Source organism: Staurois parvus, unplaced genomic scaffold, assembly GCF_062004578.1.
Source record: "Staurois parvus isolate SC_StPar_1 unplaced genomic scaffold, SC_StPar_1.0 ptg001192l, whole genome shotgun sequence".
Lineage (NCBI taxonomy): Eukaryota > Metazoa > Chordata > Amphibia > Anura > Ranidae > Staurois > Staurois parvus.
Window position 1 is genome coordinate 581,708 of NW_028318988.1, and position 26,849 is coordinate 608,556.

At 43.7% G+C, this 26,849-nt stretch overlaps 1 protein-coding gene across 1 annotated transcript; it reads right to left on the reverse strand.

Annotated features, from left to right (window-relative positions):
• Positions 1-16,242: 16,242 nt before the first annotated feature.
• Positions 16,243-21,574, reverse strand: LOC149438352 (olfactory receptor 6N1-like). The gene is made up of 2 exons (XM_089659905.1): positions 21,548-21,574; positions 16,243-17,199 (listed from the first exon to the last, which is right to left on the reverse strand). The coding sequence occupies exons 1-2, from the start codon at positions 21,572-21,574 to the stop codon at positions 16,243-16,245; spliced, it is 984 nt and encodes a 327-aa protein (XP_089516031.1).
• Positions 21,575-26,849: the final 5,275 nt, after the last annotated feature.

Here is a 26,849-nt window from a genome sequence, read left to right on the forward strand (position 1 = left end):
CGTGAGCTACTAGCCAGGCCTTATGAGTTACTTTCCGACACCCCTAATTCTGCTTCTAAACACGCCCTGGTCAACATTAAACCTCATGTGCCACATTGCTGCCCAATTAAACAGTGCATCAAAGTTGGCTTGTAAGTTGGAGACATGTCATCTGCAAACATTGAAATTGTACTTATAATTCCAAACTCTGTATCATTAATAAATATATTTGTGACATACAAAACCAGGACAGGGGCTTTTGGAGGAGACTGCAGGCTAGCCTCTTGCCTACTGACCATGGGCCGTGGCATTTGAGTGGGCTCTATTCTTTGGGAGGTGTGTGCCTGGGGGGACCTTTGGAGTAGTTTTACTCTGGACACAAGTCCATGTCTCCCGAAACACACAGACTCTGAGAACTGGAGGACCTGGGTTCAGATTTGGGGACTCTGTGCCTAAACCAGCTTTGACTACTTCAAACCACCTCCTAGACTCAGAGACTCAGAGCAGATGTTAATATAATCAGCTCAAAACAACCTGATGCTGAGGTCTCTTGCTGTAATCTGCTTATCAAGGTGTGATGTGTTTACCGTTGTGTATTTGTTCCATTGGTAACTAGTTGGAGTTAGTTGAGTCACCTATTGTTTCTGTCTCTAGGCTAGTCCTGCTAGAGGTTCCTACATGATGGGATTAGTCTGGTGTCAACTTTACCTCATTATCTAATCAATGTGGGATGTTTATTCCATTGTCTAATATTTGTTTTTATTGTTCATGTGCGGGCTGCCCCTATTTCTGAAGTGTATAAAACCTGTATTTTTGTTCAATAAACAGTGACAGTTTGCACCTAAGCTAGTGTCATCTGTAATACCTTGTTCCTTGTTCCTGTGTTCCAGCGGTGAGAAAGCATTTCTCTGATGGAAGCACCCAGGTGGGATATCAGGAAGTCCACCTCATTTGTTGGCAAGCAGTGGGATTTGCTTCCTTCCTTCCTTCAGAGCATTCCAAACTACCACTGGGATTATGGGTGAAATTGGACAGGAAATGGCAGCTGAATTTCAGTGGAGACTGCAGAAAGCTCTGGCCCAGTTTGATAGCCCAGTCTTGGCAGAAGGCGATCTGGACTAGAAGGATGTGACTTGAAGAACTGTGAATGAGGCCCTCAAGGACGTTTAAATTCTTTGGGGAAAATCACTTCCAACCACAGAGCAGCTATTTTGTGATCAGCTGGCATTGAGGATTCCATTTCTTAGTAGAGCATCCACCGGAGGAATGGCTGACGGAGCTGGGTAGGCTGGTCCAGACAAAAATGATGCTGGATGATGGGTATCAGGCGCTGCAACAGTATGCTACCCAAATGTGTTTGCGGCTAAAGAACAGCAATCCAATAGAAGGCTATGACATTGGTGACCCGGGATTGATATTTGAGATACTTCAGGAGGATCCACATTTCGGTAGTGCAGCAGAGTGGAGATGAGAGGACATCCAAGATATTAGGAAGTTGAATTTCCCAGTGAGCTCGGATTGAGCTGTGACTTGGACTTTATAGTTACACAAAAATGGGAGTTGGAACAAGCATATAAAAGACTATTTGATTAATTCCATGCATTATGAGTCACCCGCTGTAGTGCTGGCACTGGGCCCAAGTGCCACCAGACCGTGCCCTGGATTTTCAGTAATTCCAGAGACTGTGTATTTAATAGACTTTTCTGCTGTTCTGAGGAACAACCCAGTGAGCCTCCAGCAGAAGAGCTGGCATCAAGGCAGAGTGCTGCTGACCTCTGCCCAACACCTACAGCAACACGGGAACCTCAGGAAAAAGTAGTCAGAATTTCTTCTCCCCATCAGCAGTTCCACAGTCTGGGAAAGGAGGTGGCTGTACTCCCTACCCAGCTGCAGATCCACAGTCAGGGAATGGAAGAAGCCGCCCACCCTCCCCAAAAGTCAGCCAGAGGAGAGGAAACTGTCTTCCGTTCCCAGCAAGGATCCGTGCACCTGGGAGACAGTACCAGAGAATGTCATCCCAGAAGCCGGATAAGGTGTGGGAGATGAAGCAGCCAGTTCATCTCCCCAGTGGCAGATCTACAGTCAGGGAGAGGAGGTGGTCATCCTCCCTTCCCAGTGGCAGATTCACAGTTCAGGAGAGGAGGTGGTCATCCTCCCTTCCTAGTGGCAGATTCACAGTACGGGAGAGGAGGTTGTCATCCTCCCTTCCTAGTGGCAGTGTAGGGACTCGGGAGTACAAGTAGTTGTCCTCACTCCACAGCGGGAGTCCGGGATTCCTAGAGAAGGAGCAACTGGCTCATCTCCCCAGCGGCAGTTCCACAGTCCGGGAAAAGAGGTGGTCATCCTCCTTCTCCAGCAGCAGATCCACAGTCTGGGAGAGGAGGTGGTCATCCTCCCTCCGCAGTGGCAGATCTACAGTCCAGGAGTGGAGGAAGCCATCCTCCCTCCCCAACAGTCAGTCAGAGCAGAGGATGTAGGGTCCCTAGAAGAAGTGCTGGCAACAAGGCAGAGCAACGCTGGCCTCTGTTCAGCATCTGTGTCTTCACGGCTCCAGGGAGTTGGAGAAGTTGGTCCATCTCCACAGCAACAGATGGAGCCCCAGAATGGTAAAGACCTGATAACTGAAGCACTGGCAAAAGTGCAGAGTGCCACTGGCTTCTGCCTAGCACCTCATGTGTCTTCATGTACCCAGGGAATTGAGGCAGTCAGCCCCTTTCCCCAGCAGAAGACAGACCCGGAATGGTAAAGACCACCCAGCTGAAGCATTGGCAGCTGAACAGAGGGTCCACAACCTCTGCTCCACACCTACAGATGACAATTCTTCCCAAGATAATTTGAATTGACTATGTGGGTTCACTCTGCCTTACTAATGCATGTCCAGACCAGGTGGAGGTCTGGGACCTGGTTAGTCTACATTTGAGGAAGGAGAAATGTGACAGACCCAACCGGGACAAGGGCTTTTGGGTGGGACTGCGGGCTAGCCTCTTGCCTACTGACTATGACCCCTGGCATCTAAGTGGGCTCTATTCTTTGGGAGGTGTGAGCCTGGGGGACCTTTGGAGTAGTTATACTTCGGATTCAAATCCATGTCTCCCTGAAACACACAGACTCTGAGAACTGGAGGACCCGGATACAGGTTTGGAGCCTCTGTGCCCAAACCAGGTTTTACCACTTCACCTCCCCCTCCTAGACTCAGAGACTTAAAGCAGATGTTAATATAATCAGTTCAAAATAACCTGATGCTTAGCTCTCTTTCTGTAATCTGTTTATTAAGGTGTGATATGTTTACCGTGTGTACTGTGTATTTGTTTCATTGTTAACTGAGTTAATTGAGTCTTTTGTCAACGTTACCTCATTATTTAAGCAGTGTGGAATGTTTATCTCAATGTGTAATATTTTTTTTGTTGTTCACGTGGGGACTGCCCCTATTTCCAAAGAGTATAAAAACCTGTATTTTTGTTCCAGTTTGCACCTAAGCTAGTGTTGTCTAGTCTTGGATGCATTGACTAGATATAATATTGTGTTCCTGTATACCAGCAGTGAGGAAGCAGTTCTCTGATGGAAGCACCCAGGCAAAGTGCAAGGCGGTCCGTCACAATGTTAAAAAGTAAGGATCCCAACATTGATCCTTGGGTACACCACTAATAACCTTAGACCATTCACAGTATGGATCATTAACCATTACTCTCTGAACATGGTCTTTTAGCCAGTTTTCTAGCCATTTACAAATTTAATTTTCTAATCCTGTAGACTTTACCTTGCACGTCAGCTGTGTGTGAGGAACACAGGAGTATCAAACGCTTTGGCAAAGTCCAAGTATACTACTTGTACAGCCACCCCTTTGTCTAAGGATTTTGCTTTCCTCTTCATAAAAAGAAATCAGACAAATTGGACAACTTGGTCTTTCATGAATTCATGCTATCTGTTGCTTAAATTATTATTTTCTAGCACAAACTCTAGATGTGGTCTTTTATTAATCTCTCAAGTATCTTCCCAACTATAGAAGTTAAACTAACAGGTCTATAGTTACTTGGTAAAGATTCTGATTTTTTTAAAATATAGGCACCACATTGGCCTTATTCAATTCCTGCGGTACTATGCCAGTCATTAAAGTGTCTGAAAATTAGAAACAATGGATTAGATATAACAGAGCTGAACTGTTTGATGATCCTTAGGTGTAAGCAATCTGATCCAGGTACTTTATTCACCTTTATTTTGTCTAAACGTTTCAGAACTGTATCAATTTTGATCCATTGTTGATCATTTAGGGCTATGTCCATGCTAATGCTATCCCCATTAAGGACTTGAGCTCCATTTTTCTTCGTATACACGTAGATGAAGAAGGTATTTAATACATTTGCCTTCACTTTGAAACATTCCCAATCTGTGTTCTTCAATGATAACATTCCCTCCCAGTCTAACCCTTGAAGAACAGACCTCAGCTTTGGATTTTATTTATTTCAAGAATGTATTTGTTATTTTTTTTGTTTTTTTAATTTTTTTATAAGACAGGAAGGCTGAATAGCAACCTGGGCCTGAGTCATCAGGGGAACCATAGAAGGCCTACTATGACCTGCTGGCAATTAAAATCAAGGACTATACAAAACTCAAGAGGAAAGTCTTAGCCTACCTTGGGGCACCTGTGGCTGTCCACACACACCACACAACATCATGGAGGATATCATGCTTGCCAGTCGCCATGGTCCCAAATGCAAGACCTGTTGTAGCTGGCCATGAAGTGGTTGCAGCTTGAGAAGGTAACAGGACCACTGATCATGGACAGCACAGTGGCTAAATGGTTAGCACTTCTGCCTGGCAGTACTATGGTCATCGTTTCAAATCCCAACCACAGCACCACCTGCCTGGAGTTTGCATGTTCTTCCTGTGCCTGTGTGGGTTACCTCCAGGTACTCCGGTTTCCTCCCACACTCCAAAGACATGCTGGAAGGTTACTTGGATCCTGTCTAAATTGTCCCTAGTATGTGTATGAATATAAGGTAGGGACTTTAGATTGTATACCCCTTGAGTGATAGGGACTGATGTGAATGTAATATATATATACTGTATGTAAAGTGCTGCATATATTGACAGTGCTATATAAGTACCTGTAATAAAAAATAATCATGGCATAGGTTGTCATGGACGACTTATTAAGTACACTACCTAATGAGCTGCAGCATTAGCTCAGCCACAGGGAACCCCAGATGCTGTAGATTGTGGAGCAGTACACCATGGTGGAGGATCTACTTGGGCCTGCCATCTCCTGAGGAGCCCTGTCAGTGCATTAAACAAAGCCATTGCCAAAGCCAGGAACCAGCACTCTGACCAGGGAACATTCATTCCAGAGTTCTGCTCCAGTATGAAGGAATGTAAACAGTCTTTGTTGGTGGTGTTATACCAGGGGCCATGTCCCCTGCAGGAGGAGTCCATGGAGTGTGAAGCTATACAAAGGCTGCCTTGTTACACCCAGAGGGTCTGTGCTGCCCACTTGGATCTGATGGAGGGGCAATTTAAATGTGACATCTGAGTGAACCAGCTTAACAGCTGGGCATTACTGGCCTTAGGTAGTATGGTAACACTTGTCCATATGAGGGCAGCTGGGAGAGTGGGACCCATAACTAAAACCCCATAGATAGTGTGTACATATGGGAACACTAGAGAATACACACTGGTACCAGAGACAATAACCACTGCATGTAGTAGCGTTACCCAAGAGGTCAGAGTGGTACTAAATGGGATCCAGGATATCATAGTGGGGTGGTTCTGCCTTCTCTTTGCGGAACTATTGGACTAGGTGAGCAGAGGATTCCCTGAATAGCATGACCGTTCTGTTCCCTTTAAAGAGCAAGACTTTGTGACTATAGAAAATGCCAATAATGTTGCACCTATGGTAGAGAATCTATAGACCAAGAAGATCCCTGAGAGGGGGAAAATTTTTCTTTGCAGATCATGGTTTGGGGAGGATGTAGAGAAAACATCCTCACTACACGTTATGTCTGAAGTGGATTGGTGGAAGGTTCCTCTAGTCCAGCATATCCTGACCTGGAAGTATCAAGGGGTGCATTTGGTACCATCCAAATGCTGGATCCCACATTAAAAAAATGCCAGGAAATAAGTTACAGTGGTTAACAGTGCATCACAGGTGCCTGAGGCCAAATTAATATTTTCACACTTTGTGGTCAATAGTGATTTGCTATACCAAGTCACCAAAGTCTGGTGTGAGGCGATCAATCAGTTACTGGTCCCCCAGCCTTCTGGACACATGGCACTCAACCTACTGCAGCTCACAATGGCTTTGTCGGGACCTTTTGGTTCTTGAGTTCTGTTCTCCCATGGAATGGAATGTGAGTTTTCTGTTCTGCCACACCAATTTTTGTTTTGAATGTCATTATCATTGTTCTGCATAACTGCATTGTAGTTTCAGTGAGTCTGACCTGTATCTGATCATGTGGTCAATCAGGGTGAATGGTCAGCTTTTTAAAGCAGAACTATGGTCAAAATGAAAAATCAATATGTCATTGTCAGGGCAGGAGCGATGGAATGGGCAGGCAGGCCTATGGTAAGGTCACGCAGCGACTGACGACAGCCACTACCCACAGACCAGAGTCCCTCAGGGTGCAGAGTCTAAGCCCCAGGCTGCCCTTCACCAGGGCCCCTGATGGTGGGGATGGACTTGACACAGCCTGAGACCAGGTAGCGGCCCCCGAGTAACCCCAGCAGCAGTAACGACTGCCGCCAATGGCATACAGCTGGTGGGAGCTAGATGGGAAAACGTGTAGCGTGGTCAGACAGGCCGGGTCTATAACAACGGAGCAGACAGTACAAGACGGTAGGCAAAGAATACTCAGGTCACGGGCCGGGTTCAGCAACGGGGGGTCAGGTAAAGGGTGAAAGCAGAGAATAGTCTTCTCCAAGCCGAGTCGGTTACCAGGAGAGCAATGAGAACAGAACAAGAGCTTGCTGCAAGGGAACATGCAGGACACGATTGCAAAGAGCAAGTGCAGACAACAGGCTTAAATGTGATCAACCACACCCCTCTGGGGGATGGACCGCAGAGGCCTCAAAGCATAAAAGGCTCCCACCATGCTTTGCAGAAACCTAAGATGGATGCCAGCACATGGAGCAGCACAACCTCTGAGGAAAGGTAGGACCTTGACAGTCATGTAACCCTGTAATCTGTTAAATATCTCACTTGCTCTTGCTCAAATAACAGTAAGGATATTCAGACATTTACCTTTTCCCCCTGTAACTTCCAGGTTTTTATATAAGGGTTTACTAAAATGTGCATGATGCCTTTAGTTGTTCTTTAAGTCTTCCTGTTTCCTGTTTCCATGCCATATTATTGTGCTTTCACATAATCCTGCCTGCTCCTCTGTGATACTGCTAATTCTACTTGTTACCTTGGCTTGTGACCCCCAATGCTTATTCTCTGCTACCTGCACCAACCCTGGCTTGTAACCTTGATGCTGTTTCTCTGAAGTCTGAACTGACCCTGGTTTGTGACCCTGATGTAGGCTTTGTGACTTGTCTAAGTGAAAAGATATTGCAGTTCATGTCCCACTTGTCTTTTAACTGCTCCAGTGTCCCATTATAGGAACATCCTGGTGGTTCTTGATTATGCAACAAGGTATCAAGAAGAGGTGCCTCTGAGGAAAACGTTCTCCAAAGTAACTGCTTGACAGTTATTTGACCTGTTCTCAAAAACAGGGTTAGCTAAAGAGATCTTGACAGACCAAGGCATTCAGGCCAAAGGTGATGGCAGACTTATGCAAGTTATTCCAGATTTAACAATTGCTTACTTAAATGCTCCCTAACCTGAAGAAGGATCGGCTGGTTGAAAGGTTGAATAAAATCTATGCTCAAGAGGACTTCTGTCAAATGGTCCTGCTGGAAAGCCAGAATTTGACCAGCACATGCAGTCAATGTCTGCAGCTCTGTTCTGTGTATTCTGACTGGGGGGGAGCCCCTTCTATCAAAATACATTACCGCAGGGGGAAATTCTCACATCATTGGATACAGCAATCTGTCAGGTTTTTTTTTTTTATTTTCGCTTAACCTGCTGGTTGAATGAAAAAAAAAACTGTCCACATATACTCAGCTTTACCAGTGTAATTGAACACAACATAATGTGTGAAGGTGCAAATACTATAGAGCCATATTGTGTTCCTGAGACACACAGGAAAGCCATACTGGAGGAGGTTCAGAAAATGCTTGAACTTGATATATTTGAGAAATCAGAGTCAATGCTCAGGCCTGATTGAGTTGGCACATAGCCAAACAGAACTCTGCGGTTTTGTAATGATTTAAGAAAACTCAATGAGGGTTCAATGCATATCCGATGCCCCAAGTATAATGTAATTAGTTCATAGAGAGGTTGGAGCCAACTAGTATATGACCACCTTAGACATTACCTAGTGTTACTGGCAGATACCTTTAACTAAGGATACCAGAGAAAAGATGGCATTCTCCACTGCAGAGGGTACCTTCTAATATAAAGGAACGCCATTGAGTTGCATTCTACCATGGCTACATTTCAGAGAGCAATTAATAAAACACTATGCCCTCATCAGAAATACACCTCAGAGTATTTGGGTGACATTGTTATCTTCAGTACAGACTGGGAGTCTTCCCCGAGCTAGTGTTGATTTTGTAACGCAGGAGGGGTTTACTGTTAATTTGGAAAAGTGTGCCATTGCAATAGAAGAGACCAGGTACCTGGGGTACTTTGTGCGTAGGGGTTTGTTGAAACTTCAAATACATATGTTAGAGGCTAATCAGGCTTGGTCTCGCCTCATCACAAGTTATGCAGAGCTTATAACTATTGTTTATATAAAAGTACATCTGGGTAGCAGATGATTTCATAACCTGTAAGCAAGAAGCACATACTGGAAAGATAAAAATACAATATCAAGGTAGAAAATTTTCGAAAAGGCTGAGGACTGCTCTTCAAGACGTAGACTGGGAGGGAATGTTGGCATTGATGAGCACAGAACACAAATGAGAATGCTTCAAGTGACTGTATGTAAACATACTGCAAAAAATATTCCCATGGGCAATAAGTTTAAAAGGCTAAAGATAAAAAACGTGAATCACAGCCAGATTTAAAAAAGCTATCAATAATAAAAAAGAACATTTAAAAAAATATAAAAATTAAGAAACACTATCTTACTTTAAAAGTACAAATAGACAGCAGGACAAACCCCCAAAAATGTATTCAAATATATTAACAGTACAAAGGAAAGGTCAGTGCATGTAGGCCAGTTAAAAAATAATTTAAAGTTGGTGACTGAGGACAAAGAGAAAACACATTTATTAAGTACCTTCTTCAGCTTTGTATATGCAAAAAAAATGGGGGAGCTCAAGTCCATAATGGGGATGATATTGACATAGCCCTGAATGAACCACTATGGCTCAATAATGATATGGTCCGGAAATATTTAGACAGAATAAAGGTGAATAAAGCACCTGGACCAGATGGCTTACAGCCATGTGTTCGAAGAGTTGAGCTCTGTTATTTGAAAGCCATTGTTTCAAATTTTTAGGGACTCTTTAATGACTGTCATAGTACCACTGGATTGGTATAAGGCTATTATGGTGCCAATATTTAACCACTTGCCGCCCTGCCACTGTAGAAATACAGCGGCAGGGTGGCACGGGCAGGCAAAACCACGATTTAAAACGTGTGTTTTGTAAACAGGTAGGGGGCGTGCGCGAGGCGTGCCGCCTCCCTACCTGTCCCGCCGATCACAGCTGCGGATGTCAGTCGCCAGGTCACAGTTGGTCCTTACCGGCTATCTCCCGGCGATCGGCGGCAATCAGTGACAGAGAGCACAGCTGCAGTAGCTGTGCTTTCTGTCACTTCCCTGACAGCTCCAGGACACGGTGATCAGGATAGAAGAGTTTCACTCTCCCGATCAGCCGTGTCCCCAGCAGTACACACCCCGCCCCCTAGTAAAACACTCCCCTCACACAGATAACCCTTTCCTTCAAAATAAACTTAACCCCTTCCTCCCCAGTGCCATTAGTACAGTGTCAGTGGGTTTTTTTTGCACTGATCACTGTATTGATGTCACTGGGGATGTCAGTGACCCCAAGTCAGTACCCCCCAGTGTCAGAATGTCCGCCGCAGTCCCGCCATAAGTCGCTGATCGCCGTTATAAGTCCCTGATCGCCGCCATAAGTCGCTGATTGCCGCCATTATTAGTATAAAAAAAACCTAAAAATCCCAGTATCTTTCCCGCCATTTGTAAACGCTATAACTTTCACGTAAACCAATTAGTTTACACGTATTGGGTTTTTTTTTAGCAAAGACATGTCGCAGAATGCATTTTGGCAGAAATTTATGACTACATTTGATTTTTAGTTTTTTTTTTTACTGGACATGTTTTATAGCAAAAAGTCCAAAATATTGTTTTTTTCCTCAAAATTGTCAGCCTTTTTTTTTATAGCGCAAAAAATAAAAACTGCACAGGCGATCAAATACCATCGAAAGAAAGCTCAATTTGTGGGGAAAAAAAGGACATAAATTTTATTTATGTACCGTATTGCATGACCGCGCAATTGTCCGTTAAACTAGCGCAGCGCTGTATAGCAAAAAAATGGCATAAATTGCAGTTTCTATACCATAGTTTGTAGACTCTATAACTTCCACACAAAGCAATCAATATACACTTATTGGGATTTTTTTACCAAAAACATGGAGCAGAATACATTTTAGCCTAAATTTATAACCAACTTTGAGTTTACTATATATTTTTTATAGCTGAGAGTAAAAAATATAATTTTTCTTCAAAATTTTTGGTCTTTTTTTGTTTATAGCGTGAAAAATAAAAAGCGTACAGGTGATCAAATACCACCGAAAGAAAGCTCTATTTGTGTGAAAAAAAAGACGTAAATTTCGTTTGGGTGCAGCATTGCATGACCGCGCAATTATCAGTTGAATTAGTGCAGCGCCGAGTAGCAGAAAGAGGCCTGGTCATTAAGGGGAGTAAATCCTCTGGAGGTCAAGTGGTTAAAAAGAGAACAAAGTCTTTACTAAGTAACTACAGACCGGTCACTTTAACTTCTTTAGTTGGTGAGATACTGGGGCACTTAACAAAAGACCACATAGATGAGTTTTTGCTATAAAAAATATTTGAAGCAATAGACACCATGATTAACAACTTCCCTCCTGGCCTATAGCAGATTGACGGCTGGGCGAGACACTCTTCGTTGTGACTGGGCATCATATGACGTCCTGTCAAAAGGAGCCATTCATGCGGCCACGGGGCCATGCAGCATTGTGATGTGTCACCAGCTGTGTCCACGGGATAAAGTTATGCACTTGGGGGATAAAAACATGCATGCATCATATATTCCATGAAGAGAACAGCTGAGGGAGTCAATGGTGGAGAAGGATCTAGGTGTTCTGGTAGATCATAGACTAAATAACAGGATGTGATGCCAAGCTGCAGCTTCTAAAGTGAACAAAATCCTTTCTTGTAATAAAAGAGGTATGGACTGCAGAGAAATTTTACCCCTGTACAAATCATTAGTAAAACCTCATCTAGAATATGACGATCAGTTTTGTGCACCACAATTATAATGGGGAGCTAGAGAAAGTGAAAAGAAGGGCAACCTAACTGATAACTGATAAAGAACAGGGAGAAGCTCATCTAGAAGGTAAGATTAGAGGATTTATTCTCTTTTGAGAAGTGGAGATTAACAGGGAATATGATCACCATGTATAATACACAAGTAGCCCATATTGTGAACTTGGTTTAAAGTTATTCACTTTAGGATTATCACAAAGGACAAGGAGCAACTCTTTACATCTGGAGGAAAATAGATTTAAACTCCACATATGGAATTGCTTCTTCACAGTAAGAGTTGTGAAAATGTGGAATAGATTCCCTTCTGGCCAGCTCAGTAGATTGTTTTAAAAAAGGACTGGCCAGAAAGGGAAAAAAAATATTCTGAACCAATGGACTGCAGACATAGTACAGGAGATGACCAGAGACTGCGGACACAGTACAGGAGATGACCAGAGACTGCGGACATAGTACAGGAGATGACCAGAGACTGCGAACATAGTACAGGAGATGACCAGAGACTGCGGACATAGTGCAGGAGATGACCAGAGACTACAGACACAGTACAGGAGATGATCAGAGACTGCGGACATAGTACAGGAGATGACCAGAGACTGCAGACATAGTGCAGGAGATGACCAGAGACAACAGACACAGTACAGGAGATGACCAGAGACTGCGGACAGCACAGGAGATGACCAGAGACTGCGGACAGTACAGAGGATGACTGACCAGAGACTGCGGACAGTACAGGAGATGACCAGAGACTGCAGACAGTACAGAGATGACCAGAGACCACGGAGAGTACAAAGGATGACCAGAGATGTCCGCTCTGCAGTGGGACCTTACCTGTTCCTCTATCCAGCGGCGCGCTGTCTTCCCAGCTTCTGCAGTGTGGGCGCTCAGCTTGACAGCCAGGTGCCAACTGCGCATGAGCGAGAAGCGCTGCGCTTTGTGATTGGTCCAGCGGCTTCTGGGACCTGCCATGTGTCCCAGGTGCCGCCTTACCATTCACAAAGCGCAGCGCTTCTCGCTCATGCGCAGTTGGCACCCGGCTGTCAAGCCGAGCGCCCACACTATAGAAGCCGGGAAGACAGCTGGATAGAGGAACAGGTAAGGTGCCGCTTCAGAGCTGAGCGGCCGGCCCGGTATTCTGACACGGCGGCGGTGGAAATACCGGACCAGTCGCTCCATATTCACTCCATAAGACGCACTGACATTTTTTTGGGGGAAAAAAGTGCGTCTTATGAGGCGAAAAATACGGTACTTTGATACAGTTGGCAAGCTTAAACATGTATTGTAATACATGTGAACTAAAAATCCTGAGATTGTTGTTAAGTGCACCAATGCTCAAAGGGCCTCAATGATAGCTGGCAGAAGAACATCTCAAAAGACTGCTCTTCCTATATTAATTATTCTGCAAGTCCCCTTTGTTCCCTTGGCCCCTCCACTACCATCCTCCTCGCACCCGGTAGATTAAACTTTACTACTTCTCACTGCTGCACTTGAGGTGGCCTTGCTACTGTTTATGATGAACTGGATGCCAACTATCATTATATGCCTAGTCCTTACTGTTAATCACGTTGCTTGAATAATTGTGTTATTACCATTGTTATTCCTTTTTATGCTTGCCTGGTTACCAACCATTTTGGGTGACAATATGTTACGTTTGCCTTTACTACCTGGTTTGGTGCCTGATTTCTGTGTAATACCTATGGTAGTGAGCTCTATAGATCCACAGCTTGGGGTTCCCCAGGGCACGGAGTCTAAGCCCCAGCCTGCTTGTTCACCAGGGCCCCTGATGGTGGGGATGGACTTGCAGCAGGCTGGGACCAGGTCTCGGCCCCCAGGTACACCCAGCTGAGGTGGAGGAGAACACTAGCGGGAGCAGGGTACAACGGGAGAAGACACAGGGAATCCAATGGGCAAGCCGAGGTCAGGACAGGTGGAAAACAAGCAAAATCAGGATTGAAGCCGGGGTCGGTACACAAGTAGACAACACAGGATTCATAGAGGAAACACGCAGGAGCTCCAACAACACAAAGTTGATCAGGCAATGTGGCCTAGTCTCAGCATATCTTATATAGACAAGCAGACAAGGAGGCGGGACAGGAAGTGATGGAAGGGAAGGAAATGAAACCCAGAAGACAGCAGATGACGCCCATAGAAGAGCACAGACAAACACACATGTGAAGGAATCAGAAGCTGCAAGGAGGTGAGAATAATTAAACAAGAGGCTGCAGGCTAACTTGTAACAAATAGCACTACTATTCGGTAAGTATTACTCTGAATGAAATTCTGTGATGTTGTATGTTTGTACACTCAACCTAGTGTGTCAGAGGGGCTGAGGTTCTTGAGAAGGTCGAAGCAAAGAACAGAGGACCCATTTTATTCAGCAGCTCCTACGGGGGGAACGGTAAGCTGACATTTCAGCCACCAAACAGTTCTGCATGATATTAATACATATATAAACCCTAATGGTTGATTTATCAAAAAGGAAATAGTGTGTAAACTGGTTTGTACATGTCAGGGACCATCGCAACGCATGGGTCTGCACATGCGTAGGTGTCTGTCAAGACATGCAGGCAGCAGGGCACTAGGACCCAGGCGCACCCTGTCGTCTATGACAGTGCTGGGCAGGCACTAGGACCTAGGCTGCACCTGTCAGGTGCAGGGCGGGCTACTTAAACCAGCCCTGCACAGACACTTGTTGCCGAATGGTCTTTCTGCGATTCCTGTTATCTGATACCTGTGTTGTGAGTACTATTGATCCGGATTGGCTGACCTTGCTGCTTTCTCCTATCCTGACCCCCTGGCTTGCCTGATTTCGCTCCTTGATGTTCCCCTTTAGATCTGATCTCCTGTTCTTCACCTGACGTGTGACCCGACAATTCTTTGCCTACTGTTTTGTACCGCACCGACCCCCCGGCTACCAACTCGGCTTGTTTGACTTAGCTTTCGCTCCTCCGTCCATCCATCCCTCTAGGACCCCCTGGTCCCCTCACATCAGACTCTCACCCTGCAGGAGCCCCTGGCGGACTCCTCTACCACTGGTGGGTATATCCAGTAGTCGCGACCTGGTCTCGGAGCGCTCCAAGTCCATCCCCACCATCAAGGGCTCTGGTGAACAAGTGCTCCGGAACTTAGACTCCGCGCTCTGGGAAAGCCCGACCAGTGGGTTCCTAGAGGTGCTGTCAGGTGTTCCCTTACAGTACAACATACAATTAAAAGTATTTTGTTACAATAAATTTTAATTTTAGAAATGTAGTGAGATACCTTTCTGTGCTTTCTGCCTGTAATGATTATTATCACCTAGAATTGTTCCCAGTTCTCTTTGTGGATGACAGATTTTCTCCCCTATCATGTTATGGAGAAGATGTCGGTGTGTTCGGTAGTCCAAACATACCTCTGGCCTTTGGTGACAAGTCTGTTCTTTCTTTTACCATTGAATACAAGGTTTCCTCGAAATGGCCAAGGTGGAAAGATGGACAGATGGCATCACAATTTCCATCTCAGCGGAAGCCTTGTATTCAATGATAGAAATAGACGACTTCTTCTGAATGATGTAGAATCACTCAGTCTAACTCTTTTTAATTCTGAGAGCAGGCGGGAAGTTGCCTGTACTGCTGCCAGAAAACAACATGGATTTCTATATGTAGCTAAGACTAGTACAGTATATTACAGCACAGCTAGCCACATTCGTAAGTCATGGAAATAGTTTAGAAACTCTAATAGCAATATCTCTGCTGAAACACAGTAACATCAATTAAAGCCTGTCCAAGTTCCATGTGTAGTGGATAAAACCATGTAAGCTTGTAAAATAAAAACTTCAAATGTTCAATTCAGCGTAAAATCCTGAAGATTCCTATAAACTTATGCGCTTACCACAAGAACATACAAACTGAGCATTGTATGTATGTCATCAGGTGTACCATCAACGGAAAAGGAGGCCTGGTTCCTACTGCGGGCAGCATCCGGTCACTAAGGTAGGGGATGTCAGCACTCACTCAGTGGTCACATCTGGCTCACCGGTAGGTCCAACGACGTCCAGCCTCCTGGTAGGTACTTCTCCTACGATGGTCCACCTTTCATGGCTCGCAAAATAACAAGCCACAAGGCAAAATGATATTGATAGTGAAGAACGTCTTTATTATATGATTCCAAAGAAAGGTAAAAAACTCACATTTTGAGCCTGCATCAGCCAGGTTAGCTTGCAACATTCCTGGTGGTTAATGGCTCCCTGGTGGTTAGTGGCGTCAGCTGGGTGAATCCCCTAACGTGTTTCGAGCAGACAAGCTCGTTATCAAGCTATCAAGCAGAGATATTGCTATTAGAGTTCCTAAATGACATTTATTTAGCACTGCATACCTTTTTGATTTGTTTGTTTAGTTCAGAGGTGTTGAGGATTGCCCTGTATGCTATGCGCTCACTTACCTTATCATTTTTTGCATAATGGAAATAGTTTGTTTGGGAAAGCTTGTACAAAATAAACAATTTAAATTGACATGAAACCTGGAATTTTACTTTAAGGGACATATGGTTTAGCATCAAATTTTGAATGCCAAATTGTGTTTATATAAATTGAATAGGTAAAACGTCTATATAACATGCACAATGTGCCGACGAGATTATGGATAGGTTAGGGATGGAATATGTACCTCCATTGTGTGGGCTTGAATTTATTTATGTACATTTAGTTACAACATATTTGTTTTCCAAAAGCACTCTTAATATCTTTATTCCGTAAGCTATACACAACTGGGTTTAGCATAGGTGTTAATACTGTGTAGCACATAGCCACCAGAGAGTCGATATCAGCTGAGTAAGAAGCAGTTGGCCGAACATACATGAAGATCAAAGGCAGGAAGTACATGTTCACCACCACAAAATGTGATGCACAGGTAGAAAACATTTTCTTACGCCCTTTGAATGATGCTATCTTGAGCACAGAACTGATGATATGAACATAGGACGTCACGATTAGAGAGAAGCAGAACACAAGTACAATGGCACTAAGAGAAGAACCTATTACCACATTGAGTGAGGTTTCAGCACAAGCTAATTGAATTATTGGTGGGTGATCACAGTAATAATGGTGAATGATGTTTGAGCCACAAAAGGGCAACCTAAAAGCCAGTATGGCTGTTGCAATTGGGCATGCTAAGCCTATTATCCAAGACATCATAGCTAGGATGATATACAGCTGTTTGACCATGATGTTATGGTAATGGAGGGGAGAACAGATGGCTACATAGCGATCATAGGCCATGGCAGTCAGGAGAAAACACTCAACCCCTTGACAACCAATAAAGAAATACAGCTGGAGGAAACACCCCACATAAGAGATGACATCATTGTGCATGGAGAATTTGGCCAGCATCTTGGGGACAGTCACAGTGGTGGAACTTATGTCCAAGAACGAAAGGTTGCTGACAAAAAAATACATTGGTGTGTGAAGTTTGCGGTCCAGAATAATGAGTAGAAATATAATGGCATTTCCGGTGACAGCAAAAAGGTAGATAAAGAAAAAAACACAAAAAAGAAGAGTGCTGAAACTTTGAAGACTCGGAAAGCCATAGATGATAAACTCTGTCACCAATTTCCTTGAGAGATTGGTGGAATCCACATCATGAGGAACTTCTGTATTCACCTACACATGAATGGGATTATTATTATTATACAGGAGTTATATAGCGCCAACAGTTTGCTCAGCACTGTACATTATAATGGGAGACAGTACACGAGACAGTACAGTAACAACACGATTCAATACACGAGGGGTTCGAGGGCCTGCTCCTTGGAGCTTACAATCTAGGAGGGAGGGGATAGCTGTGGGGAATGGAGTGGTAGGAAGAGTGGAGGAGTTCAGTAATTAGCTGAGGGCGGGGTAGGCTTCCCTGTAGAGATACTGTAGGTTTTCAGAGTGTGCCTAAAGGCAAGTAGAATAGGTAATAGTCTGATGGAATGGGGTAGGGAGTTCCAGAGGATGGGAGAAGCTCTGGTGAAGTCCTGGAAACGAGTATGGGAGGAGGAGACCAGGGAACTAGAGAGTAGGAGGTCTTGTGAGGAGTGGAGAGTACGTTTGGGTGGTATTTGGATACCAGATCAGTGATATAGTTTGGGGCAGTATTATGAACAGCTTTATAAGTCAATGTTAACATTTTGAATTTTATCCGTTGGGCAATCAGGAGCCAGTGGAGGGATTGGCAGAGAGGGATGGCAGATACGGAGCGATTAGTAAGGTGGATGAGTCTGGCCGCAGCGTTCAAGATAGACTGAAGCTGGGATAGCCTGCGGTGGGGTAAGCCAATGAGAAGGGAGTTTACAGTAGTCAAGGCGTGATATAATGAGGGAGTGAATGAGTTGCTTAGTGATGTCCGGGGTTAGGAACAGACGTATTTTGGAGATTTTGCGGAGGTGAAGTCTACATGAGTTTGTCAGTTAATGGACCTGGGGCTGGAAGGATCATAATATGTTTGATAGAACATTTTATTCTGTTTTGTTCAAAATAGTTAAAGTAATTTCTTATAACATGGACTTTATATTGAATTATGAGACCAAAAATTGATTTTTAAAGTGCAGGAAATTAGTTGGCAGCCCATTCAAATGAATGTGCATGCAGAGCTGCAGAGCTCATAGATCTTAATTTTCATAGGTCTTACCTGTCCGTAATGCACAAAAAGGGAAAGTCCTTTGTAATGCTGAGTTCAATGTTTGGTTAAATACATGGTATAAAGCCAAAGGTTTTGGTTATGTTAATCATGATGTTAGCAGGTAGTCTGATATTGAGATGTACACAAAGAGATGGTCTGAATCCCTCACACAAGGACAATGAACTACGTTGTGCTTAGTATGAAATTCAGGAGTTTTTTGGAAACGCATTTAAACTGAAAAGTAGGAGTAGTGATTTAATTGATGAGGAGCAATTCTGTTCCCAACAGGTAAAAAACAGGTAAAAAAACATGAGGATTTGTATTGCTGATGGTGGGGTAGTTAATGTAATTAAAGATTCTAGTACCAAAAATCAAACATTAGATAGATGTGTAGAAGTGTTTTTCAGGTAGTGCGCACTATTGCTAGTAGTCTAGGCAACAAGTTCATGTATAGATATAACTAGGATTTTGTTGTCTCTGCAGAGACTTGATTCAGGGATTCAAATGAATGGGAAATATCTATACTAGGGTATGCACTATATGAGAAAAACACAGTAGGGAAAAGGGGAGGTGGAGTTGTCATTTATATAAAAAATAGCACACGGCTAATGTTAATTAAAAAAAAAACAAATGAACTAGAAACCTTCTAAAGCTGACCATAGATGGATTGAATCTCGACTGTTTCAGCATGGACTGGCCAAGATTCAAACCATCTTTGGACAACCTGGGTATACCCAAGTCGATCCACCTGGGTACAACCAGTTTGTTGGATTTTTACATGCGATTACTACATGCAGCTGTAGCCACTAGTAGTAATCATTGTATTCTGCTTGCCAGGAAGGCTCTCCAACTGCAGAACACAATAGTGCTGTGGGAGAGATTCCCACATCAACACAATTCTCTTTCTTGCAGCTCGTGGTGGAAAGGAAAGAAAGTTGCATAAGCTATAAGCTGCTTGAGTCTACCTGCAAACCAGAGAGAGATTTTCTCTTAGAATTGGTGTAGTATACAGATCCCCACAAGAGTCTAAAGATTATTATAACCTGTTGATTGGTAGGATAACTCAAATGGCAAAGAAGCAACAGGCTTTACTTATGGATTACATCAGCTTACCCGACACTAACTGGAATTTTCAAACTTCACTTACAAACAGGAGCAGGTTTTGTAATGGAGACACTGAATGGGTTTTTTCTGAAACATTTAGTAAAAATCTCAACCTGGGGATGGCTGCCATTAGAAATCATGGTCCCCATACAGCATACCTGAGAACCAGGGCCTGAGCTCGACCACCCCTTCCATTCATACAGCCAGCAGAAAAGCAGGAGGTGGCGTGCACTGTGGCAAAATTGTGCCAACATTCGGAGGAGTTTAATACTTGTTCCGAGAATGGGGGACAACAGTATACAACATGCAGAGTGCAAAGAGTCTAGAGTATGTAATGGACATAGTGCAGGTTTCAGTAGTATGTACCATACAATGTGCAAGAGTCAAGAGTGATTAGCGTATATAGTCCGGAGTGTTTCATATACAGATTGCATGGGTCAGGAGTGGGTAATGTACAGGGGTCAGGAGTATAGGTCCTAATGGTATGCATCCCAAAGTTCTAAGAGAACTTGATATATTGTTGCAGGACCATTAACTGACCTTTTAATCAGTTTCTCCTGTTCTATAAGCGTGCACCACACCCCCTGGAGGTTGCCATTATAAAGGATTCCACAACATATCGGATGAGCGTTTATCCCACTTGATGTCTGGTGATGCCATAATTGGAGAGGACGCAGATGATTCTGGTGACTGCAGCAGAGACGACCACCACTCTGGCAGGGTTCCTGATCCAGTGACCAGGAGTAGGTCATTTTACTCCAATGCGCTACTTTTTGCGCTATCTGGTTAGTGCACTCTACAGCCACACTTCCTACCACAGATGTCACAGATTTCCTTATGTCACTCCACTGATATATTGACTTTGACACCAATGTCACCATGTACACCTTTTTGACCATGAGAATGTTGTAGTATTGGTTGTATACACCATCACTTATATGTTAGCTGTGTTGCATTGTGAGATATACCTCAATATCCTAGCGCTGCATGTTTTCCTTTTGTGACTGTTACCCCATGAGGCATTTTTGAGGTTTGCCTTTCATGCCAGCTGCTTTTATATTTTGTTCCAACACCATCCAGCGCTCGTTTTACCCCCTTTTTATCTATATAATCCAGTGAGTGAACCACACAAACATCCAGAGTTCAAGGTTTTTAATGATAAAATCGATTCATAGCAGAAACATTTTGGAGGCCAAACACACTTCCCCTTCATCAAGGCTTAGGAGTTTTGACCTAAATTGACATAGGCAAGCAGATACCAAATAGATATGCACTGTGATTTACTGCTCAGGACAGTTGTAGGAGGGCAAGCTAGGCCAGTGTTAGTGAATTTAACAAAGTCGTGACTGTTTTCTGTTGAGAATCAATTTGATCACTAAAAACCTTGGACTCTTGGACATTTGTTGGATGCTGTCATTGGATTATATTTAGGTGGTTTCACAACATCGGGTTCTCTCTTTATACCTAAAGGGAGTTTTCGTTTTGTGGAGTGTTGCCAAACCAGAGCCCAGTGACAATTTCAGTGACCTTGAGAGAATCCGAATTCAGTGCCCCATTTGCTCTTGTGTTAGGGACAACAAGGGAAAGATGAGGGTACATGAGCCAGGTAGCAAAAACCCATCACTCGCCTAGAGCCCCAGGTAGGTACTGCTCAAACAAAGAACTGAAGTGGTGCAGCCAAACATAGGGGAAGGCAAAAGAACAAACAACTTCAAACCACTGACCAGCAAAAAGGACACCTGCTACTGTTGGCCATTGAAAGCGTAGGGGGGATACTATTAGTGCATGGAATATTGTCCAGTGATTGGTGAAACTCAGGCTGGAGGAGGAAGCAGCTGTGCAGTGGCTTCAAAAACAGTGGCAGAAGAAGTGGCTTTATCTGTGAAATGAAAGAGGCAGAGGGAACGGCTGGAGTAGGAGCTTGTCTCATGTCCCTAACAGTGGGGAAGCATGTGAGGCACAAATGAAGGAGGATTTAGCTTAGTCAGGGATGGCACAATAAGTTTTTGGATTTACGAGGCTTGTGCATCATGTAGTGCCTAGAATTAGGACTCGTTTGGACTGTCATTTAGGAGCCTTTATTTGCCTTTGAAGCTAAGTCCAACCAGACAATAATAAATAAATGATCATAAGATAACACACCTGTTATAAAAGTGTATCTTAAGTTTTGTATAAAATGGTGAGGGGTTAGGATCTTTCCAGGTGTATTTTGCTGTATATGTCCCAGTTAAGTAGGCTTACCCCTTCTCTATTGGTCCTGGTAACCATTGTCATGACTGACTGAAAGCGGGGAAAATCCCAAATTTTAAGTTGACGTTAGTTGTCAAAAAAATGGCAGGGATGTTTACCAATTTTCTGCAGAAAGAGAAGCTGGAGAATAGGTGCAATATAGATTAACATTCTCATAGGACGGGGAGCTGTGTCTGAGTACATTCATCTACAAATTGTAGATGTCAAGTTGTGAGAAGAGAAGTGTATCACTGTCGACACTGGGGACTTTGCACTGGAAATTACCATTGCCATTCTCCAGTGGCTGATCACACCAGTAAAACAAATATCCAACCTATGATGACTCCATATGATTTGCATGTAGCCAAATACCTTTAATGTGGTCTGTAGTGCCACAGACCATACCTGCAGGACCTTTATACCTCAGGCCAATGACCCTGTAAAGGAAAAATTGACTGATTTGTCCCATCTCCAACAAATGAAGAAATCTGGAAAGCCCATGGCTTCAGACTACGGAACACCATGGCCTGTGTGTTAAGGTCATCAGTTGAATTGGACACCCCCTGCACAATGCCTAGAAAAGTCTGTAGAAAATACCCAACATGGTGTTGCTTGATTGCTCCTTGTTAGAGGCTAACTCCAACTGCCCCCCGGTAGAAAGTCTGGAGGAGTTTTTGCTAGGTGAAGACATTTAATCTCTCTCATGGAAAGGTATAATTGTGGAAACTAATTTGAGAAATGTGCAGTGAAATGCTGTAATAAAATGTGCAGTTCAGAACAGTAGGCCTTACACCGACACACTATACATATAGAGTGTATCACTGAAAATAGGAATATGTTAGCAGAGACATGACTGTATTTTTCAATGCCTATCACAAGATACTGTTAGAGACCATAAACATGGTACAGCACATCTTTGATGAGAAACAAGAGACTGACAATGAAGTTTATAGAGGACCAACACACAGGTGTGGACTGAACATTTGGAAACTCGGGCACTGCCCAAGGGCCCAGGGTCAGTAGGGGGCCCTATGAGATGACCCTGGTGCCTTTTTCATAGGCTTTTTTGAGTTTGGGCAAGGACACAGGGGCCCCATGATCCCCTATTGCCCGGGGGCCCCATGAGTTGTCAGTCCGCCCCTGCCAACACATCACAATAGACAAAGTACACCAGATGATGTAAAGCAGAATGTGCAATTCAACGAACAGTGTGGGAGAGTGTGAAGCTGAGAACGTACACCACAGTTAACAGAATTAAATAGTGTAGGGGGAAGAATGTACTTGCCTACTTAGGCAGCCAGCAGCAACAGTCCTGATCCATTCCACTCTGTACACTCTAGGGCCTCCCATGTCGGTCGTTGCAGTGCACAGGTTTAAAGGAGGTCCATCTTTCTCACCAGGTTTCATATTACACTTATATATAAGGTGCCATTAAGGTATGGAACATAGAATGTTCAGCACAGGGTATAAAGTCTGATGGCATCAGCAGAGATTATACAGTAAAGTGGGGTAGTTAATGTATAGCACAGTATACACAGTGGACTGGAGTGGGGCAAAGTATGAAGGACACAGTGTTTAGAGTTGGATGTTGTTGAGCAAATAATAATGTACAACAAAGTGGATAGAGTTGGATGGCGTGGAACAGATAATGTACAGCACAGTGCAGAGTTGGATGGCGTGGAACAGATAATGTACAGCACAGTGTGCAGAGTTGGATGGTGTGGAGCAGATAATGAACAGCACAGTGTAAGGAGTTGGATGGTATGGAGCAGACAGTGAACAGCACAGTGTATGGAGTTGGACAGTGTGGAACAGATAATGTACAGCACAGTGTGTAGAGTTGAATGGTGTGGAGCAGATAATGTACAGCACAGTGCAGAGTTTGATGGTGTGGAGCAGACAGTGAACAGCACAGTGTGCAGAGTTGGATGGTGTGGAGCAGACAGTGAACAGCACAGTGTGCAGAGTTGGGTGATGTGGAACAGATAATGCACAGCACAGTGTGTAGAGCTGGATGATGTGGAGCAGATAATGTACAGCACAGTGTGCAGAGTTGGATGGTGTGGAGCAGATAATGTACAGCACAGTGTATGGAGTTGGATGGTGTGGAGCAGATAATGAACAGCAAAGTAAATGTGATCCCCTACTTGCATTCAGCATAGTGTTCCCTCCATGGCTTTTGTTCAGGCTGGCACAGCATTATAGAAATCTCTGGTTGGGGTTGGCATCTCTGCAGGGACCAGGACATGGGACAGAGTCTGTGTTGACATGCTTTATGACAGCTAATGGACATGCTGGCACAGACCCTTACCTTTATCTACCTGAACTTTAGAGAGTCAGAGCCAGAGCCATTGAGTCAACCTGTACAGGCTGTTTAGAATAAAGTAAAAATTAAACTGCTTGCAGGAAGAGGTCTCCATATAGTGACTGGAAGGATAGAATGTAGGATGGGTCAGTGTCACTGCTGCAATTTTGTCTAAATCTACAGAAAATCTGTAAGTATTGATTTAGGACTGATGTGTATAAGTTTATTGAACATAGACATACAACTAAAATATGAAAAGACATTTCATAAAACCCATTGTGTCACAGGGCTATATATTTCCTAAAACAGAGCAGAAGGCCCAGAGCAGTCATCTACTTACATTTTCTAGGATAGCTCCCATAGCCAAAGTATAGCAGAAAATCACAAATAAAACATGAGAAGTAACAAATAGGCAAACCGTAATTAAATGTTTTGGTTGCTCATGAGCAGTTAGAAGAGCACTTGGCTTACAAGCCTTGTGTGCTTATATGTTGAACCTCATTAAATCAGTGAGATACTTTTGATATTTTTTTTTTAATCCTCAGAGAACTATTAAAACTGTTTGTAAATAATAAAATACTTTACTAATTAAGAGTTTGTAATAATTGCACATAACATCAAGTAAACAGCTGCAGAACATCTCCTGGGACAATATGTATATTGCTGAAAATATTATAGTGTACCTCTAACTGAAATTTATTGATCCAGAGAATTCATCCAACTGCCCTTGTGGCCTCAAAACAATGCTTAGCCTGTATAGCAAAAATAGTCCCAGTCCAAGGTACTTTGTGAACTACAGCTCTACTGGTCAGACTGTCACTATAGTGTCACACATACTGCAGCAATTCACACATAGTCAGTGCTGCATCTGTTCTTCCTCTCCTGGGCTTCCAATGAGTAGAGGAAGAGGAAGAGAGGGCAGAGAGAAACAGAGCACTGGCCTTTTGTAGGACTGTATGCAGTCACAGAGACAGCCACCACCCAGGGAAAACAGACTAGGAAACTAAACTGCTTTGGATTTTGGAAAGGACAGAGCTTGCTCGGTGCAACCATGACTTGTGGGGAATGTAGTCCTCAGGGGCAACGTGCCTGTATTACAGACGGCTTTAGGATTACATATCTCAGCATTACTAGAGCTCCGTGGGGAGAGAAACTGTTGGGGATGTAACAGCATGTACTATATACAGTATTGTGTGTTAATATCACTTGACCAGTAGATGGCACTGTACACTAAGGTTACCAGTTGTGCATATCTGTAAAACTTGTTGGTTCTCTTTTTTTTCTTCTCTCTCTCTCTCTTTATAGCCAAGATGTCTGCTGTTACAGTTTGCTGAAATGTTTTGTATGTTTGCAACTTAAGCCACACAAGTAAACCAAATTCTGCCTCATCACAAGCTTCTAGTGTCTTCTCTAACACATAACCAACAGAAACATGATGGACATGGTAGAACAAACACACAGTTTAGCAGGCTGCTGTTGGGTAATTTCCCACAGTATCTGGGACACAAAGAGGCTGAGCAGTGGGCATTTCTTGGTTTGTGGGAACACCACTGTCAGCTTGGTATCACAACCTGCTGTCACTGCAAATGTCATCACTGACTGGACAGGGAGTGGGAGAAGACAGTTTTTCACAGTAGGAGTTAGTGAAAGACTGGTGGCTATACCCTACCAGACCCTGCTTAAAGAAACAGTACTGCTTACTGGGGCCACTGCTTAGCCACCTACAGCCAGGTTCAGAGGGACTTAACGTTTAGCACTTCAACACCAAATTTGGGCCCCAATGCACTGGCCAGCAGTGGAGGGTTTGCTAAAGACTGCTGCAGCATTGTCCTAGTATAGTCCCTTAGACAGGACCTTCCTTTAAAAAGGAATAGATACTGCAGGGTATAAATCAAACCTAAATGAAAAAGATCCAGAGTGGAGTCCTATACTCCAACCCAGTCTGGATCCAGCTGAAGACTTCAGAAAAACAAACGTTGATAAGGCATCCTGAACTCTTTATTGTAATGAGAGAAGAGGAAGCTGTTTAAGGCCAGGACAGTCATGGCTGGAAGAGGATGAGATGGTTGGCTGGAGTTGGGTCAGTAGAAGACAATCTGGAAATGGCAACCCTGAAGAGAGATGGAAATGATGGTTCTACTGCCCGCCAAAATTACCACATCTCTTTGAAAGAGTGTTTCAAGGTCTGATTAGTACTTGCAGCTGTTACTGCTGAAAAGTCAGTGAGTTGAGTGATTTGCTTTAACTCTGGAGGAATGAGACACTACCAATGCAACTGTACAAGCCCGCAAAAGGCCAAAAGCCAGCACCAGAAGGCAACCGGCTGCCCACCTACAATAGCCAGCTCCAATTCTAAAGAAATTAAGAAATGACAGTGGAGGTCTAAAGCCTTCAATAGGACCCCCTTCTGTTTCTGAGAGACTATTCAACTCAACAAGGTTCTTTTGACCTTGCATATTTTACCCAGAGGGAAGGATGCACACCAACCTCCTAAAACACAGTTGCTGTGTCGACAAAGGCATTGGCAAGTGAGAAGAGTACAATACACTGAATATGCAGCTCTAGCTTCCTCAAGTAAGATCCACAACAGCATTGTGCCAGTCCAGGTAAAAGGTAGGAGGGCCATCATATTTTCTCTGACCATTAACCTGTACAAGATTAATATTACACTTTTCCATCCACTTCAGAAGGGAAGCTTTATTGTCTTTATTGTCATTATACATGTATATGTATTGTGGTTGCTGCATGAAAGTCCCTCATGGGGGTGTTATTTTGTATAGCTTTATTGTCTTTATTCAGAGAATTAGTCCAAGCCTCACTCTCAGCATTCATCACATTGATGTTCATCATTAGAGAATGATCTGTTCTTTCCATGAGATTCGTGGGCCATAATCAGTGGGTAGAAGGCTAACCCCTATTCCCCTCAAAAAGCCCCTGTTCCCATTGGATTTGTCACAGACAGTAAGAGACATCTGACACCTTATTCATTGTGTGTCCTTGTCCCCTTGG